Source organism: Anas platyrhynchos, chromosome 5 (assembly GCF_047663525.1).
Source record: "Anas platyrhynchos isolate ZD024472 breed Pekin duck chromosome 5, IASCAAS_PekinDuck_T2T, whole genome shotgun sequence".
In the NCBI taxonomy this organism is placed as follows: Eukaryota; Metazoa; Chordata; class Aves; order Anseriformes; family Anatidae; genus Anas; species Anas platyrhynchos.
In genome coordinates, this window is record NC_092591.1 from 45,912,331 (window position 1) to 45,926,587 (window position 14,257).

Genomic DNA, 14,257 nt, shown 5'->3' on the forward strand with positions numbered 1-14,257 from the left:
TTTAGCTGTTTAGGTACTTTTCGTAAGAAATTCCACCCTTAAGCAAGGCACTAATAGTGGGAGACCTCTACCGACTGCAGTAAAGACTCGGTGCACCTAAGGAGTTGAAGGCCCACTGCTTACAGCTTCAGGATGATGATGGGGTTTTCAGAGATACACAAAGCACTTAAATGGAGAAGTTTTGTTTTCTTATCGGTGTACTTTCCAGAAAGCTATATAAACCTAGAGCACGGTATCTTTTTAGAACAGTTTAGTTGTACAACTCGGGTATAATTCTTGATTTCCAAACAAGTTGCATAAAAGATATAAATGCCTATTATTACTGGGCATTAAAATCACAATTTTTTGGTCAAGTACCAGTTTGTGTTTTGTTTTGTTTTTTTGTTTGTTTGTTTGTTTGCTTTGTTTTGTTTTATTTTTTAAAGTTTGAAGAAAAGTAAGCAGTATTCAGAAACACATTAACTTCTCAATGAAAGTTTGGCATCCAAGCTCTGCTTTTAAAGTTTTATTTTTTAAACAACAACAAAAAAAGTCCTCCACTTAAGAAAGTTAGGTTGTTACCACCATACATATCAGAATACAAAACTGAAAAAAATCCCTATTAAAAAAAAAAAGAAAAAGAAAAAAGGCAGGACTTCAGCCAAGTATTCAGCTACTTATTGCTGTAGTTGTAACTCAAGTCCATTTAAAACCCTATGTTTTGGTAATTTGTAGCGAGAACACATTTGGAACACTAGCAGCAATAGAAAACCCCCTTAAAATACAGACAGGTACACTGTTGAGTGAAAATCAGCAGAAACCATCGCCATTGGAACGTAACAAAGAATTATGTAAAAGTACAATTTAATTGGTAGCTAGAAAAGGTGTTGATTTAAAGTACTGTCCCAAAGCTTTACGTGGGCCTATGTGAGCAAAGAAAAGTCCTTTTGTTCCCACTATGAAAAGACCACAACCCCAGCGCTACTCAAACATAATGAATGCAGCCTCCGCTCTGCCTCAACGCTTTCTCTCTCCCACCCTCCTCCAGCAGGTGGAATACAGAAACTCAAAATAATTGCTAATTCCAAATTCAGGTGATATGTACAAACACGCTGTTGAACAAAGTTTGGACAAGAAAACAGTACACCTGAGTTCAGTCATACAAACTAATTTTTTGTAAATAGTGTTAGACGAATATATCCATGTCTCTAATATGAATCTAGATGTATTTTCTTACAAAACGCATTGATAGAAATACCCAGGCCAATGCATACCATACAATAGCAAAAGCTTTAAGCCCCATTTAATAAGATGACTTTCTGATTAAAAATAGAAGGCAATTAAGATTTACTCAAAATTACAATTAAGAAAAGCTTTCACAGTGCAATGTTGAAACTGTCACAAAGTTAAGAAAATACTGATATCAAAGTACAATCACAATGTTAAGGTAGACAAAACTACTATACAAGGGCAAATCTTGTAAAATCAAAAGGAATGAACACAACATAGGGGACATCTCACGCCCCTGCTCTACATAGCTCATTTCCTAGTCTGCAGAATCCTCATTGTGTCTTTCTTTTTTTTTTTTTTTGACATCGGCAGAAGTCTCGTTAAAACTAAGAGATTCATTCTTCTTTGTAGACCAGATTTCAGAGCATGATTACTTCTTGAAAGTACGTTCTTCATCACTGCACAATTTCAAAGTAGTGCAATATTGCCATGATGTGCTGAGGCATGAACACATAGCCCGTGTACAGTGCCATTCCAACGATGGAAACCAGCATCGAATCTGAGTCACAGTTAAGGAAGACAGCATTTGAAACAAAGTGCCTTAGAAGTCACATAAGCATAGCATTGTATCTTTCCTGTTAACTATCTTACAACGTTGTATTTTTAAAATACAGCGTGTCAACTGCATTCAACAAATACATCTGTAAAAGAAGCAACAGAAAACTGACAACAAGAACACTTGGTAGGAGCGAGTGACGAGCTGCACACGAGCTGCACTGTGGTAGGAAGCCTGGGGGAACTGAGAATGGGCAAAAAGCTCAACTTGCGTGTTGCCTGACAGTACTTAGAACAAAAAATCTGCAGGGGTAATGAAAAATATGAGTAACGTTGTGACAAGCACCTTTCTAGTTATTTCAGCCACAAAGCCTCAGAGGATCAGGGTTGGAGTAAAGTTGTGCATTTAAATAAAGAGATACTCATCAGTACTTTGCTATAGCAGATCTGCAAAACAAGCCTCACATGAAGACACCTGCTAAATAATCTCAAGATGCCCACTTTGTTAGTTGAAGTCCAAATCAGGACCTTTTGTAGAAAGTCAGATGGCAGGAGTATAGCTTATAATATACAGGTACCACTAGACCTTCTCTAGGATTCTCAAAGCTTTATCTACAGAAATCATGGCACCAGACTACTGAAGGATCGCATCATCCAAAGTTTAAGGCTTCAGAAATTCAAAAGTAGCGCACTCAATTAATAACAGCCTCTTGATTTCAACCACCTACCGGCAGAGATTCAGTAAGCTTAGACAGAAACACTACGAAGGGCTCTGAAGATTAACAAACAAGATAACACTGGCTAACAGTACTCAGTTTCCACAGGTGAAATCAGAGGAGCTGCGCATGCTCCCTAACTTTGAGAAATCAAGTTACCTCAGCACGTGTGTTACAAAGGCTTTGTCACTGACTTTCCCATGACAGAGTGGAGACATTCATTGTGCTTATTAGAGCGTACTAGCTTCTGGGTGTATTTTTAGTCCCAGAAGATTGCACAACGCGAGACACTAAAATGAAGGTCAGCCCATAAATCCACGCTTCAGCACCAGCGCTCACAGTGACTCCGGAGCACAAGGAGCTGGCGACACACACGGGAGGTCGGCGCACCCTCAGCTCCCAAGGCCACCGCGTCGGTGCGGCGTCCCCACAGCACCTGGCAGGCCTGGCCCAGCCACACCGAAACCACCCGGTTTGGGGGCAAAAACAGTTGTGCTGAACTAAGATCGCAAACGATACTTGGGGCACATAGGACGTTTTTAAATTAAGCAGCAATTGCTTCCCTGCAACACGAGCATTTGATAAAAATATGCGAACACACATACACACCTTCCGTTTGCTTAAATACCTTGCCCAAGCTAAAAAGATGTATAGTTAATGCAAAAGGAAAAAAATACATATTAACGACTGATCTACTCACAAGGGAAGCAATAGTGGAGGATTTTTCACTGATACAGACATGGCATAAACAGAGGAAGGTACTTTAGTCAGGAATGTATATTTTTTTTTTTTATAATTAAGAGCTGCTACCTAAACATTTGTGTGCAGCAAGTCTATAAATACAAGAACAAATAAATAGTAGGTTATCTCCACTTTTACAAACTGTACACAGGAAAAACTAATCTCATCACACAGCTGTAACCTGGGAAACCACTTTTATGTAACGAGAGCCAGTTCCTTTACAACTGACCAGGAAAAGCAGCCTTGCGCTACAACTAACACGAGATGTTGGGTGTAAGCAACATTAATGTTTTGGTTAATTTGTCTCTTTGCCTCTTGACATTAACCGGAGGTGGCTTGGGGTCATTCACGCCAGACATCCTTTTAACCCAGGACCAAAACAGACACACTGAAGAGAAGCACTTGCGATGCCACAACACCACTTGAGGGGATGCACTGCCTGCGTGGGAGAGCTGGCTGAAGAAGCTAACCTTGGAGTAGTTTTTACACAGGTGCCTTCATGTCTGTCAGCCTCTTCCACTCCAAGCGAGACAAACAAATTTGGCAGCTCGAGGATCTCGAGCGCTCTTCCACGAAATCGCCGCGTGACGAAGCGCGACCAGGACGCGAGGCAGCCCGGCGGCGGAGCACACCCACTCGGCAACAACACGCGCACGGAGGGAAGGCTCGTGCTGACCAGAACCCTCGGCGTGCCGGCTTACAAGCCAGGAAAAAAATAATACCAGAATAATAAAAACACACAAAGGAGACCCAACTCCCGACAGACAGGCAGCGCAGCGGCACGACGGGGACCGCCCGGCTCCGGCGGCGCCAGCCCCCGCCCGCTGCCCGCTGCCCGCTCCCCGAGCCCGGCTCCCCGCTCCCCGCTCCCCGCAGCCGCCCGGCAGGCCCGGCGCCGCCGCCGCCGGCAGAAGGATACTGAAGACGGTGCGCTCCCAGGGCTCCAGCATGTAGAGCGCGGTGACCAGCAGGTACTGGTAGTACAGCCACGACATCTGCTTCCAGGCCGAGCCCAGCGCCATGGCGCGCACCGCGCTCTCCCCGCCCGCCGCTGGCTCCGCGCCGGGCCCAGGCCGAGCGGTGACGGGGGGCGGTGGCTGCCCGGGACCCGCCCTCCCGCCGCCGGCGCCGCCGAAGGGCCCGGCCCCGCCGAGGCCCGGCCCCGCGCCCCGCGCCCCGCCCGGGCGCCCGCTGCCGTCCGGGGCCGGGCGGCCCGAAATGGAGGCGCCGGGCACGGCCCCGGCCGTGAGGTGGCGGCGCAGCGGGGGCGCCGTCTCCAGCAGAGCAGCCTCGGGGGCCGTGCAGCGCCCAGATCAACGAGACCTCCAAGTCTGACAGAGCTGGGTGCCCAGGCTAACCCCACAGGAATGGGAAAAATAAAAGCTGCTAGGGATCAACTTTGTGCCGCAACTGTTGCTAACTTTGCACTTCTGTACGGCTAATGTGGCCACACACCGGAGGGTGTTACAACCAACCCCGACTGCTAGTTGGCTTCAGATATAGAAAAACTCTGAGATTGGCCTGGGACTGCGTGATTAGAAAGGCCACTGACAACCTAGTTTAGAAGGCCCCAATATAGTTTAAATGAAAAACCTGGTTAAAAGGGCCACACACGGAAGCCGGGCACTGTGACTAAGCTGAGCACAAGGTGCAACCTCTAGGCACCGGGGCCAGGCCACCAGCCAAGACCTCCCTCACGGGCCAAGCACGTGCACCAGAGATGGGAAGCTGATACCAACCCAGTGCAACCATCCTGCTTAAATCCATTTTAGATTATGTCACTGAGTGTCGTAATTCTGTTCTCGCAGGCACCCCACCCCAACTTCACCTGTGCTGTTCCTACAATGGAAAGCAAGGACACACAGTCACGGGAAGGTGTATGTATTAATTATTTACACAGCTGCAATTGCAACTACAGTACTAGGAGCTAACTGTGCAAAAGAAAACCAGTTGGCAGACAACCGAATATCATATCTGTTTACGTGACAGGAGCTGAAAAGGGTTTCAATCTGTCCAGAATACATTGAGACACACTTTCTGTGCAGATTTATTTCAGCACAAGAAGAAACGAGAGCATTGACACAATTAATACCCCCACACAACTGGCCACAAGAACTGTTGTCCCTTTCCAAGACAGCTGTTGCTTGTTGCAATTGTTACTGGAGTAGTCTTGCGCTGGTGCCACTGCCTGAAAAAGTAGTGATAGTTATGAAAGCCTCCTTTCTATATAAAGGCACACAAAGTTCAAGGACAAGTGGTGTTTTCAGCACAACTAATGCACTACTCCCATTCACAGCTGTGAGCTGTAGCGATATGGGGCAAATGTGTCCCAGTTCTGCCTGCTCCCACGCTTTGCAAGCGTGGGACTGCAATTTGAGTGATAGGGCAAGCAAGAAGCAGCAGCAAGTACCCAATATGAGAAGAAAGGTAATGTCGAGAAGCACACCAGCTGCATGATTTCCTGCTACATCCACCAGTCTCTTACACCTTTTCACAACAGTACGTACTCAGGAGGCAATTGTTAATATTTACTTAAATCCTTAAAAGAAAAAAAAAAAAAAAAGACAATACTTCTCTGAATTTACTTCCCCTCCTTTCCCAGCTCAATTCTAGCCCTGCTTCGGGACTGCCATCATCTATTGTTCCTCCTGCTACCACTGGCACTGACACTTGAGCCCTCGAACTACATTCCCACATACTCACATTTCCAGCAGTCCAGAGCAAAGACCCTTAGCCTGGTGCTCCACAGCACTTTCATGCTGCCCCTGGACTGTAAAGACACCTACATTATGGCCAGTGTGCCCTACAGCACAGAGTACATCTTCTATCACATCTGCTCCTCCACAGTTTTAAGAAGGAACAGGTCTTATGTTAAAAGTTTTCCATGTATGCCTCCAGATTCATAACATATAGTAACAACTTATCCCACTTCAGATGGGATCATTGGTGTCAACCTACAAGTCAGGCACTCCACTAATCAGTCTGTCTGGAGGTAGGAAAAATGGGATGGAGATCTTATCTCAAGCAGATCTTAAGCCTCAAAACAAGCAGGGCTCAATGTTAGTTGTAGGTTGCACATGCAGAGAAGGGTAAATCACACTGGCCAACAAAGTGCTCAGCAGCTACCTCAACAGTTCACTGCTTCTTTCATCAAGCTGTAGTTAAGTTTCTGCTGATTTGGAAATAGGAAGGCAGGCATCATGGTTAAAAATACACGTGTATTCTGAGCTGCTTCCTGAGAAGCAAGCAGTAATTTCAGCATTTCCATGGTCACCCTAACAAGATGGAAGCCATCATTCTTCTGAATATAATAAAATTCATTTACAACGTTTACTCTTCTGCCAAGCTCAAACTGCCCTGAGCTTTATACAGCTAAACTTCTGGAATGATTAAAAAAATATAAATCAATGTTGCTATGTACTAAAACTAGACTTTTACAGCTTGCAAAGAGCAGTGCGATTGATTTTCTTTTTACTGGAAAGTACAATGTCTGTATTTTACCCAAATTTTACAAGAATTGCATGCTGTTTATTCCAGTAAGATGAAAATTCTGAAGGTTTGTGTTTCCCTCCATCATCACCAGTGAGTGATTTCCTTGAAAAGTTGTAAAGAAAAATGTGAACACTAATATTTGTACTAAAATCCTTCAAGAAAACTAACTGATATTAAATCTGCTAAAAAACAAATGTCCACGAAAGCAATTAACAAATAACAAAAGTAAGCAATTAACTGCATTGGTTCCAACCCATGGGATGTTCAGGGAGCTTTGAAAATGGGCCAGAAGAGGCACAGATCGTGCCAGTCTGCACTGCAGGAGCTGTTGTCCACTACCCTGTGTGATGTTCAAGTATTAAAAGAATTTACTTCCAGTAGGTCCTTCTGAGTTTTGGCCTCCACACAATGGTTACTCTGGCAGTGACACTACTCTTAAACAGCTGCACCGACCATTTTCCTTTTTACATCCTGCTGAACCTCCACCTCCGCTCACTGTCATTTTCCAGGTGTTCTTTTATCACAGCTTCTTTTACATTAATCCCAGATACATCTAATACAGGAACCTGGTGGTCATTTATCTTCCCTTACAATGTAATTCCTCAAGGTCTCTGGGGGCAAACTAGCAGCAGACTGTGGCTCACAGCACTCGGTTTTTGAAGGGCCAAAACATTAATCAAACTTAGACTGTATTTTTTTAAATTTTAAACAAGGGCCAACTTCACCTCTGCCACCTCTTATATCTTTCCTACTACAGTTACTCATGCAATAATGCAAAATTGAAATGACCTGGCCACCAATACACCAGCCAGCTCAATATCATCCCTTCTATTGTCCATAGTGCTTGCCTCATGCAATCCTGACACTAGAACAGAAGCTTTGGTGTTTTCCTCGTAGGCTCATGGGCTCATGTAACACTATAAGATCAGTATGTGTAGATCACTATGTGTAGAATACAGCACCAGGGACTACAGAAGGTAACCAAAGAGTCCTATGATTTTATTGTAATCTAAATCACAAAATAGGTATGTTTTTCAGGTTCCTACCTCTATTTCCGTCAATTTCTCAAAGGACATAACAATTTTTTCGCAGTACTATCAAAAGAAAAAAAGCTTAAAGATGAAATTGCTTTTTTAAACAGGCCATTGTTAAAGTTGAAACATTAAAAAACATGAGACTATAGAGAAATTACTTACTAACAAAAAATAAGAGTTCACCTCCTGGGAGTATGCCTGGAGAAGCAGAGAGAAGGATCCAATGTTAACATTACAGTGACTTCACTGACCAAGCCAGAAGCCTCAATATCTTATAGCAGAAGCTACTTATGCTTCCATAAAGAAGCCATAATTGTACTGAAGAAAGAGCATACAAACTAGCTTAATGGCAATAGAGCTGACCATAAATTTATTCTTAAAACGTGTCACCATGAAGAAAAACTACAATAGAAAAAATGGGGATTTTTTTTCCAAATACATCTTTACAGTAAAAGTTCCTAATTGTGTTACTAAGCATTAATATGTCGATTTAAATGATCCATGCCGGTAGTATCATCCATGCCAAATTTGATATAACCTAATTTTCCCATCTATACAAATAAATAATTCAATTAATGAGCCAATAATCCAAATATAATGACAATACCTTATCTTACCTACATCTATGCGTATCATCCAAGAATGTCAGCCTAAGGGAGCCCAACATCCTGACTGAGAATTACAGAGTTTATCAGCACCCTAGAAATGATGAATGCAGCTACACAGGACCAGTTTATACTGTCTTTATTCTAAGCAGCAGTTCTAACACATATTGAGATAATGGACAGTATATACACAGGGAATGATCATAATACATAGATCTTACATTTTATTTACAAAACTTTAAATCCGCAGTGATGCAACCACCTGACCGTGTGAAAGAATATTGTTTTCAAATGCAAGCAGTTAACCATATTCCTTTCATAAAAAGGAACACAACAACAGTATCAAAAACCCAACCGCTATAAAGTTCTCTAATTAAAATGTACATTAAAAAGAACGTATTTTAAAAATGCTAACATGCCTGCATTTCTGGTACTTCACACTGTCTTAAGCAGTACAGGTGGGGTTTTTTTGCTGCTGTTACGTATTAGCTGTGGCTGGCTAGAACATTGAAGAAGTGAAAAACTTCGTCTTTATCCATCACTGCCACCTCAGTTGAACATTCAGTGCATAACACTGGATGATACACTTCCTCCTCTTCTTGATTGGACTGTACAGAGGTAGCTTCTTTGCTGTGCTTCATTTTCTTGCTTCTTTTATTTAGCTTCTTTCTGTATTTCAGAATTTCCTCTTTGTTAACAAAGCAGTTCATTACAAACATTGCTCTGTACTGCGTTTTGTAGGATTCATGTCTATGGAGAAGGGGAGAAAATGCAAGTCATACCACTGATAAAACTCTGCTTCCAAGAAATTGGTTATCATCACCAGAAACAGGATTAAACATAGCAAGTACCATGTCAAAGGGCCAAATAAATATGAAGTTTACAAAGAGAAGTCACAACTACCAAAATCACAAAACTAGAGTTGCAAGCCTGAAATTCTCTACCTATAAATAACAAACATTGACACATCACCCTTGAAAAAGCCTGCCTATAATAAAACGGATTTTCAGCTGTCATCTGCATAACAACCGCGTAGCTGGAGCACATAGCAAATTCAGGGCTGCATCAACACAAAATCTCTCAGGCTGTAGTTTTAGAGCAGCCTAAACCAATATAATAGGTGGCTGCAGAAGTCCTATCTTGACTTCTGGGGCTTTACTGCTTGTGCAATGCTGTGCTGAGTTATCTTAGTTCATCAAACTCACAAAAGACCAGTCCGACAGTAAAAACAGTTTTCTGTCAGCTTCGCAAACTGAAATGCTCAACTATAGAACAGTAAAGGAACGCCAGAACCAGCAAATGAAAGAGACTGGAAAATAGCACCCAGAATTTAGATGATTTTAGGCTGCTGAGGAATTTCGCCTTCAACTACCAAAAGTACTGAGTAAATTTCTGGTAGCTTATTCCTCATTTCACAGGATTTCTTTCTCCATTACCCTCAGTGCAAAAGTCTCCTCCTTTGCACAAGTTAACAATAGTAATTAGGTTTGCAGTGCAGTCAAATACTGGAGAGCTGCAAAATATGCTTTCCAGGTACTACTTAACTGTACTCAAAACTGCAACTGCTAACACATTAAAGCAAGTAAAAATATGCTACTCTCCCGATTTTGCCTAATTCTACACTAAAAGTTACACTTAAACACATAATAATAGTTAACCTGGAATAATTTGATATCTCTAAACATCAAACTAACACATTTTTCTAAAGAGCAAAAATCGGCATGAACTTCCTGTTTAGTCTCCATGATGTTTTTTAACAGTTTACCTTTCTCCACTATACTAAAGTTCTTCCCTGTTCTTCCTCATCTCCATGCTGTATGTTAAACTGATCATTATCATTCCTATAAACTGGAATTCACTCCTACATCTGATTCATCTTGTTGTTAGCTCCACCTTGCAAGGCTCAATTCATCAAACCATTGAATACACTAAAAATGCTACTGAACCAGAAGAGAGGCATTGCAAGAACACCCCTTATTGTTCAATAGTTACCTCTGACAGTCCAGGCATAACGTTGTCATGCAGGCAGGGCAATTCAAAACAGCATCGCTATTTGGAACAGCTGAAGGTTTTGTCTGTTGTTGCCGCAGCCCTTTTCTTTGATTACGATAACTACAAATTGGAGAAGGGAGGAAAGACAGAAAAAGTGAAATTACGTGTCCTTGCTGTCACACACATCAATTCAACCTTAAAAACCTTTTTGTATTAAGATACATCAGTATGTACCTGGCTCTTTCTCAAGACCTTTTTCATTAACTCAAAGCACATAAACATAAGCAATGCATAGAAAAAAAACACACAGCAGTATCTTTCCATTTATTTTGTTCAGAGGATTCTCATTTGGTGACATATGTACATCTAATGGGGACTTCTGCCCAATAATGATCTGCCGTGAGAAGGCAGGTATCTTAAGTGCAATCTCTTCAGGTAACATACATTAATGTTGTGTTTTTCAAGATTTACATTTCCCTTCTGTTTCAACAAGCATTTTTCTAATCCATCCTTCAAAAAAAAACCCTCAACTAAAGCAGCTTTGCTCTGTTTGTATTACAACTTTTTCATTAACATTGTGGTAATTTTGATAAGATCTATACACAAAACTGGCTTACTGAACTAGGTCTTTTTTTGAAAAGCTTCAAGTTTCAGAATTGTGTCATTTTGAGTCAGTTTTCTTTATATATACATAGAAGTTTTACAGGCTTTTAAATTTCATACACTGTAAATTCTAAGGCAAAAATAGTCTCATGGTGTGGACTTCACAGCGTTTTTCTGTAGTCACCACATTCAATGGAGTTTTTCAGTTTATGGTAATGCCCTCTTTTGGCTGCGATAGAGTTAATTTTCCTCCTAGTAGCTGGCATGGTGCTGTTTTTTGGGTTTGGGATGAGAATAATGCTGATAACACACGGATAGTTTAGTTGTTGCAGAGCAGTGCTCACACAGAGCCAAGGACTTTCCAGCCTCTCACCGGTACCACCCTGCCAGCATCAGGTGCACCAGGAGCTGGGAGGGGACAGAGCCAGGACAGCTGACACAGAGTGGCTGCAGGGATGTCCCATACCTTACGGCTTCACAATGAGCAATAAAACTTGGCCGGGGAGGTGCGCGAAGGGGGAAGGCTGCTGCTGCTTGGAGAGTGGCTGGGCATTGTTTGGCAGGTGATGAGCAATTGCATTGTGCATTACTTACTTTCTATATTCTTTTATCATCATCATCATCATCACTATTTTCCCTTCCTTTTCTGTTCTATTAAACTGTCTTTATCTCAGTCCACAAGAGGTTTTTTTTGTTTGTTTGGTTTTTTTTATTGTTCCTCCCCAAGCTCACTCCTACATCCCACTGTGGATAGTGAAGTGAGCAAATGGCTATGTGGTGCTGAGTTGCCTGCAGGGTTAAACCACAACAGGTAAGCCTCCTACAATTCAATTATTTACAATCTCTTACCTCCTCCTCTGTAAGTCAACCCACGCTTGGTCTCGATTGTCTTCTTCTGGGTCATATAACAGCTCATCATTGGAAAGAATCCGACGTTGCTGATGTTTTCTTTTTTTCTGGACATCCTGTGTAACTGTAAAGATTTATGCAAGTACACGTTACATCAGTTGGACATGAGATGATTCTCTACCTAAATCAAAATGATTTTTTTCATTTTCCTTTAAAACATCTGCAATAACTCTAAACTAAATCAAAGATCTAGCTCATCTCTACTCCAAATGCACCACCCCAAAGGACTAAGACATCTTACATAGATTGGCATACATCATAAATTTGCAGGAACTTTGTTGAGATAATATAGGCTGGTAATTGTCCCCAAAGGGCTCTCTTCAGAGTCCCTGAGCACCCTGTGAGGATTCTACTAGACCTGAGATGGTAGTCCTCTTAAAATGCCCTCCTTTCTCCTCTCCTCAGTCACTTACCCATTTTATCTTCCTCTTCTGAATCAGAATCAAAGTAAATGTCATCATAGTATTTTGAAGTGGAGGCATGTCCAGTTTGCCCAGTACTGGAGGAAGTACCTATATGCATGATTGGAGAGACAAGTGGTAAGAACATCTCAGCAAAAGGATAACTAATATATAGTCCAGAACAAACCTACATTTCCAAGTTAGTTTACTCAGAAGCATTCTGGGTGTGTTAAGTAACAGTTCTCCCAATTTACTCTCATCTCCTGATCATCCACACTACTTGTGCTATTTCATTTATAGGTGCTCTCTCAGAGTAGAACTGCTCGCTTTCTCTGAGACGAACCCCTGGTACAGTTCAAAGGAAGGTTTCTTCTAGTCCGTCATGCAGAAGAAATACAGATGTGGTACATTGTCATAAACTTTGATACAAGGAAAATTCACCAAAAAAAAACAAACAAACAAACCAATTTGCTACATTTCAGGACCACAGAAGTTCATAAAAGACCTAGATTGATTGGCTATCACATGTTGGTCCACACCAAAAACCCTATGTTTATACTGCATGTAACAGTATAAACATTTCTACATCTCTTAATTGCAAAACCAAAACTTAAGGATCAGATTTGCCTACTAAAACAGAAAAACTATGAAACCTACTGGATGCAGAATAAAGTTCCTACATTAAAATAAATACTACACGTATTCCTGCAGAAATTAAAACACCTCACTATGCATTTGTACTAGGTACAAAACTAGAACATACACTCTTCCAATACCAAAGTAATCAATCTATTGCACCCAAAATAGCACACAAACTCCAGAACAGGTAAATCTTTAACACACTTTTACTATTTGAAGTAACTTGTAATTTTAAGCACTGAAGAGAGCAAGAGATGAGTATTTTTCTTAATTCTTTTCCCCATCTGATTTGGGATCTCACTCCAACATATGCTTTTTTTTTGGGTGCAAGAAAGGACACCAAATCCTGATAGCATCCAGAGCCACTAGAGGCTGCAACCTGCTCCTGAGACTTCCAAATACACGTGCAAAGTTAAAGAGACACCAGGGGAAGAGGGCACAGATCAAACAAAGAAAATTCACGGTAAAACGGGAAATCACAAGTTCAGAAACAACAGAAGTCTTAGAAAAGGATGAAAACAGATGCATTTGTGCAAGTGGCACCGAGTGACCATTTCTGCAGCCATTTTAAGATTTTTCCCCAGGCTGCAAACAGCGCCCTGCTGGCACCACAAAGCCCCTCTCCCGCTGTGAGAGAGCATCAGCTCCTGAACCAGGCACCCCCTCACCCGGTTTCACGCACAGGCAGGCGTTAGGCGCCATTTACCCGTTTCTGGTGATTTCCATTTGCCTTCTATGTTTCTCAGGGTGGTGTTGAGCTCGGCCTCCATCTCCTTCTGGAACTCATCGTCGCTGGAGGACTCGCTCTCCCCGGTCAGGCACTCGCGCAGCAGCTTCCGCTTCTGGTCGGGAGTGCCGTGCAGCAGCACGTCCACCTCATCCTCCGAGCTGCGGGGATGGACGCGTTATCTCAGCACCTCCAGCTTAACGAAATGGCTAATTCGGGCAACGAAGACGCAGATCGTGGGGACACACTGGGAGGCGCCCCCCCCCGGTTTTCCACCCACAGCCCCGCAGAGGCCACCCCCCCCCTCCGCACCCCCGCGGTCAGCGGCAGCCCCCGGCCGCCCTCCTGCCCTCCGTGAGGCACCTGCTGAGCGCCCGCTCCTCGTCGCTGGGCTCCTCCACCACGTAGGGGTCGTCCTCCTCCCGCAGCCGGCTCATGGCGGCCGCCGCCTCTTCCGCCCGCTGCCGGCGGCTCCGGGCCCGCCCCGCCGCCCGCCTCCGCCCCTCGCCGGGCCCGGGGAGGCGGCGCCGCCTCAGCCGAGGGCCCCCCGGAGCTTCGGGGCCCGCCCCGGTGGGAGGGAGAGACACAGCCGATACCAAGAGGCTTGAAAAAGGTTTAATGAGCTAGTAACACG

The 14,257-nt window shown here is 43.2% G+C and overlaps 2 protein-coding genes across 2 annotated transcripts; both read right to left on the minus strand.

Moving 5' to 3' along the window:
- Positions 1 to 490: 490 nt before the first annotated feature.
- Positions 491 to 4,339, minus strand: SPTSSA (serine palmitoyltransferase small subunit A). The gene is made up of 2 exons (XM_038180230.2): positions 4,141 to 4,339; positions 491 to 1,768 (listed from the first exon to the last, which is right to left on the minus strand). The coding sequence occupies exons 1-2, from the start codon at positions 4,241 to 4,243 to the stop codon at positions 1,665 to 1,667; spliced, it is 207 nt and encodes a 68-aa protein (XP_038036158.1). The 5' UTR covers positions 4,244 to 4,339; the 3' UTR covers positions 491 to 1,664.
- Positions 4,340 to 8,475: 4,136 nt separating this feature from the next.
- On the minus strand, positions 8,476 to 14,146 carry EAPP (E2F associated phosphoprotein). The gene is made up of 6 exons (XM_027458225.3): positions 13,987 to 14,146; positions 13,603 to 13,784; positions 12,270 to 12,368; positions 11,797 to 11,920; positions 10,345 to 10,464; positions 8,476 to 9,102 (listed from the first exon to the last, which is right to left on the minus strand). The coding sequence occupies exons 1-6, from the start codon at positions 14,058 to 14,060 to the stop codon at positions 8,838 to 8,840; spliced, it is 864 nt and encodes a 287-aa protein (XP_027314026.3). The 5' UTR covers positions 14,061 to 14,146; the 3' UTR covers positions 8,476 to 8,837.
- Between the last annotated feature and the right edge of the window lie 111 nt (positions 14,147 to 14,257).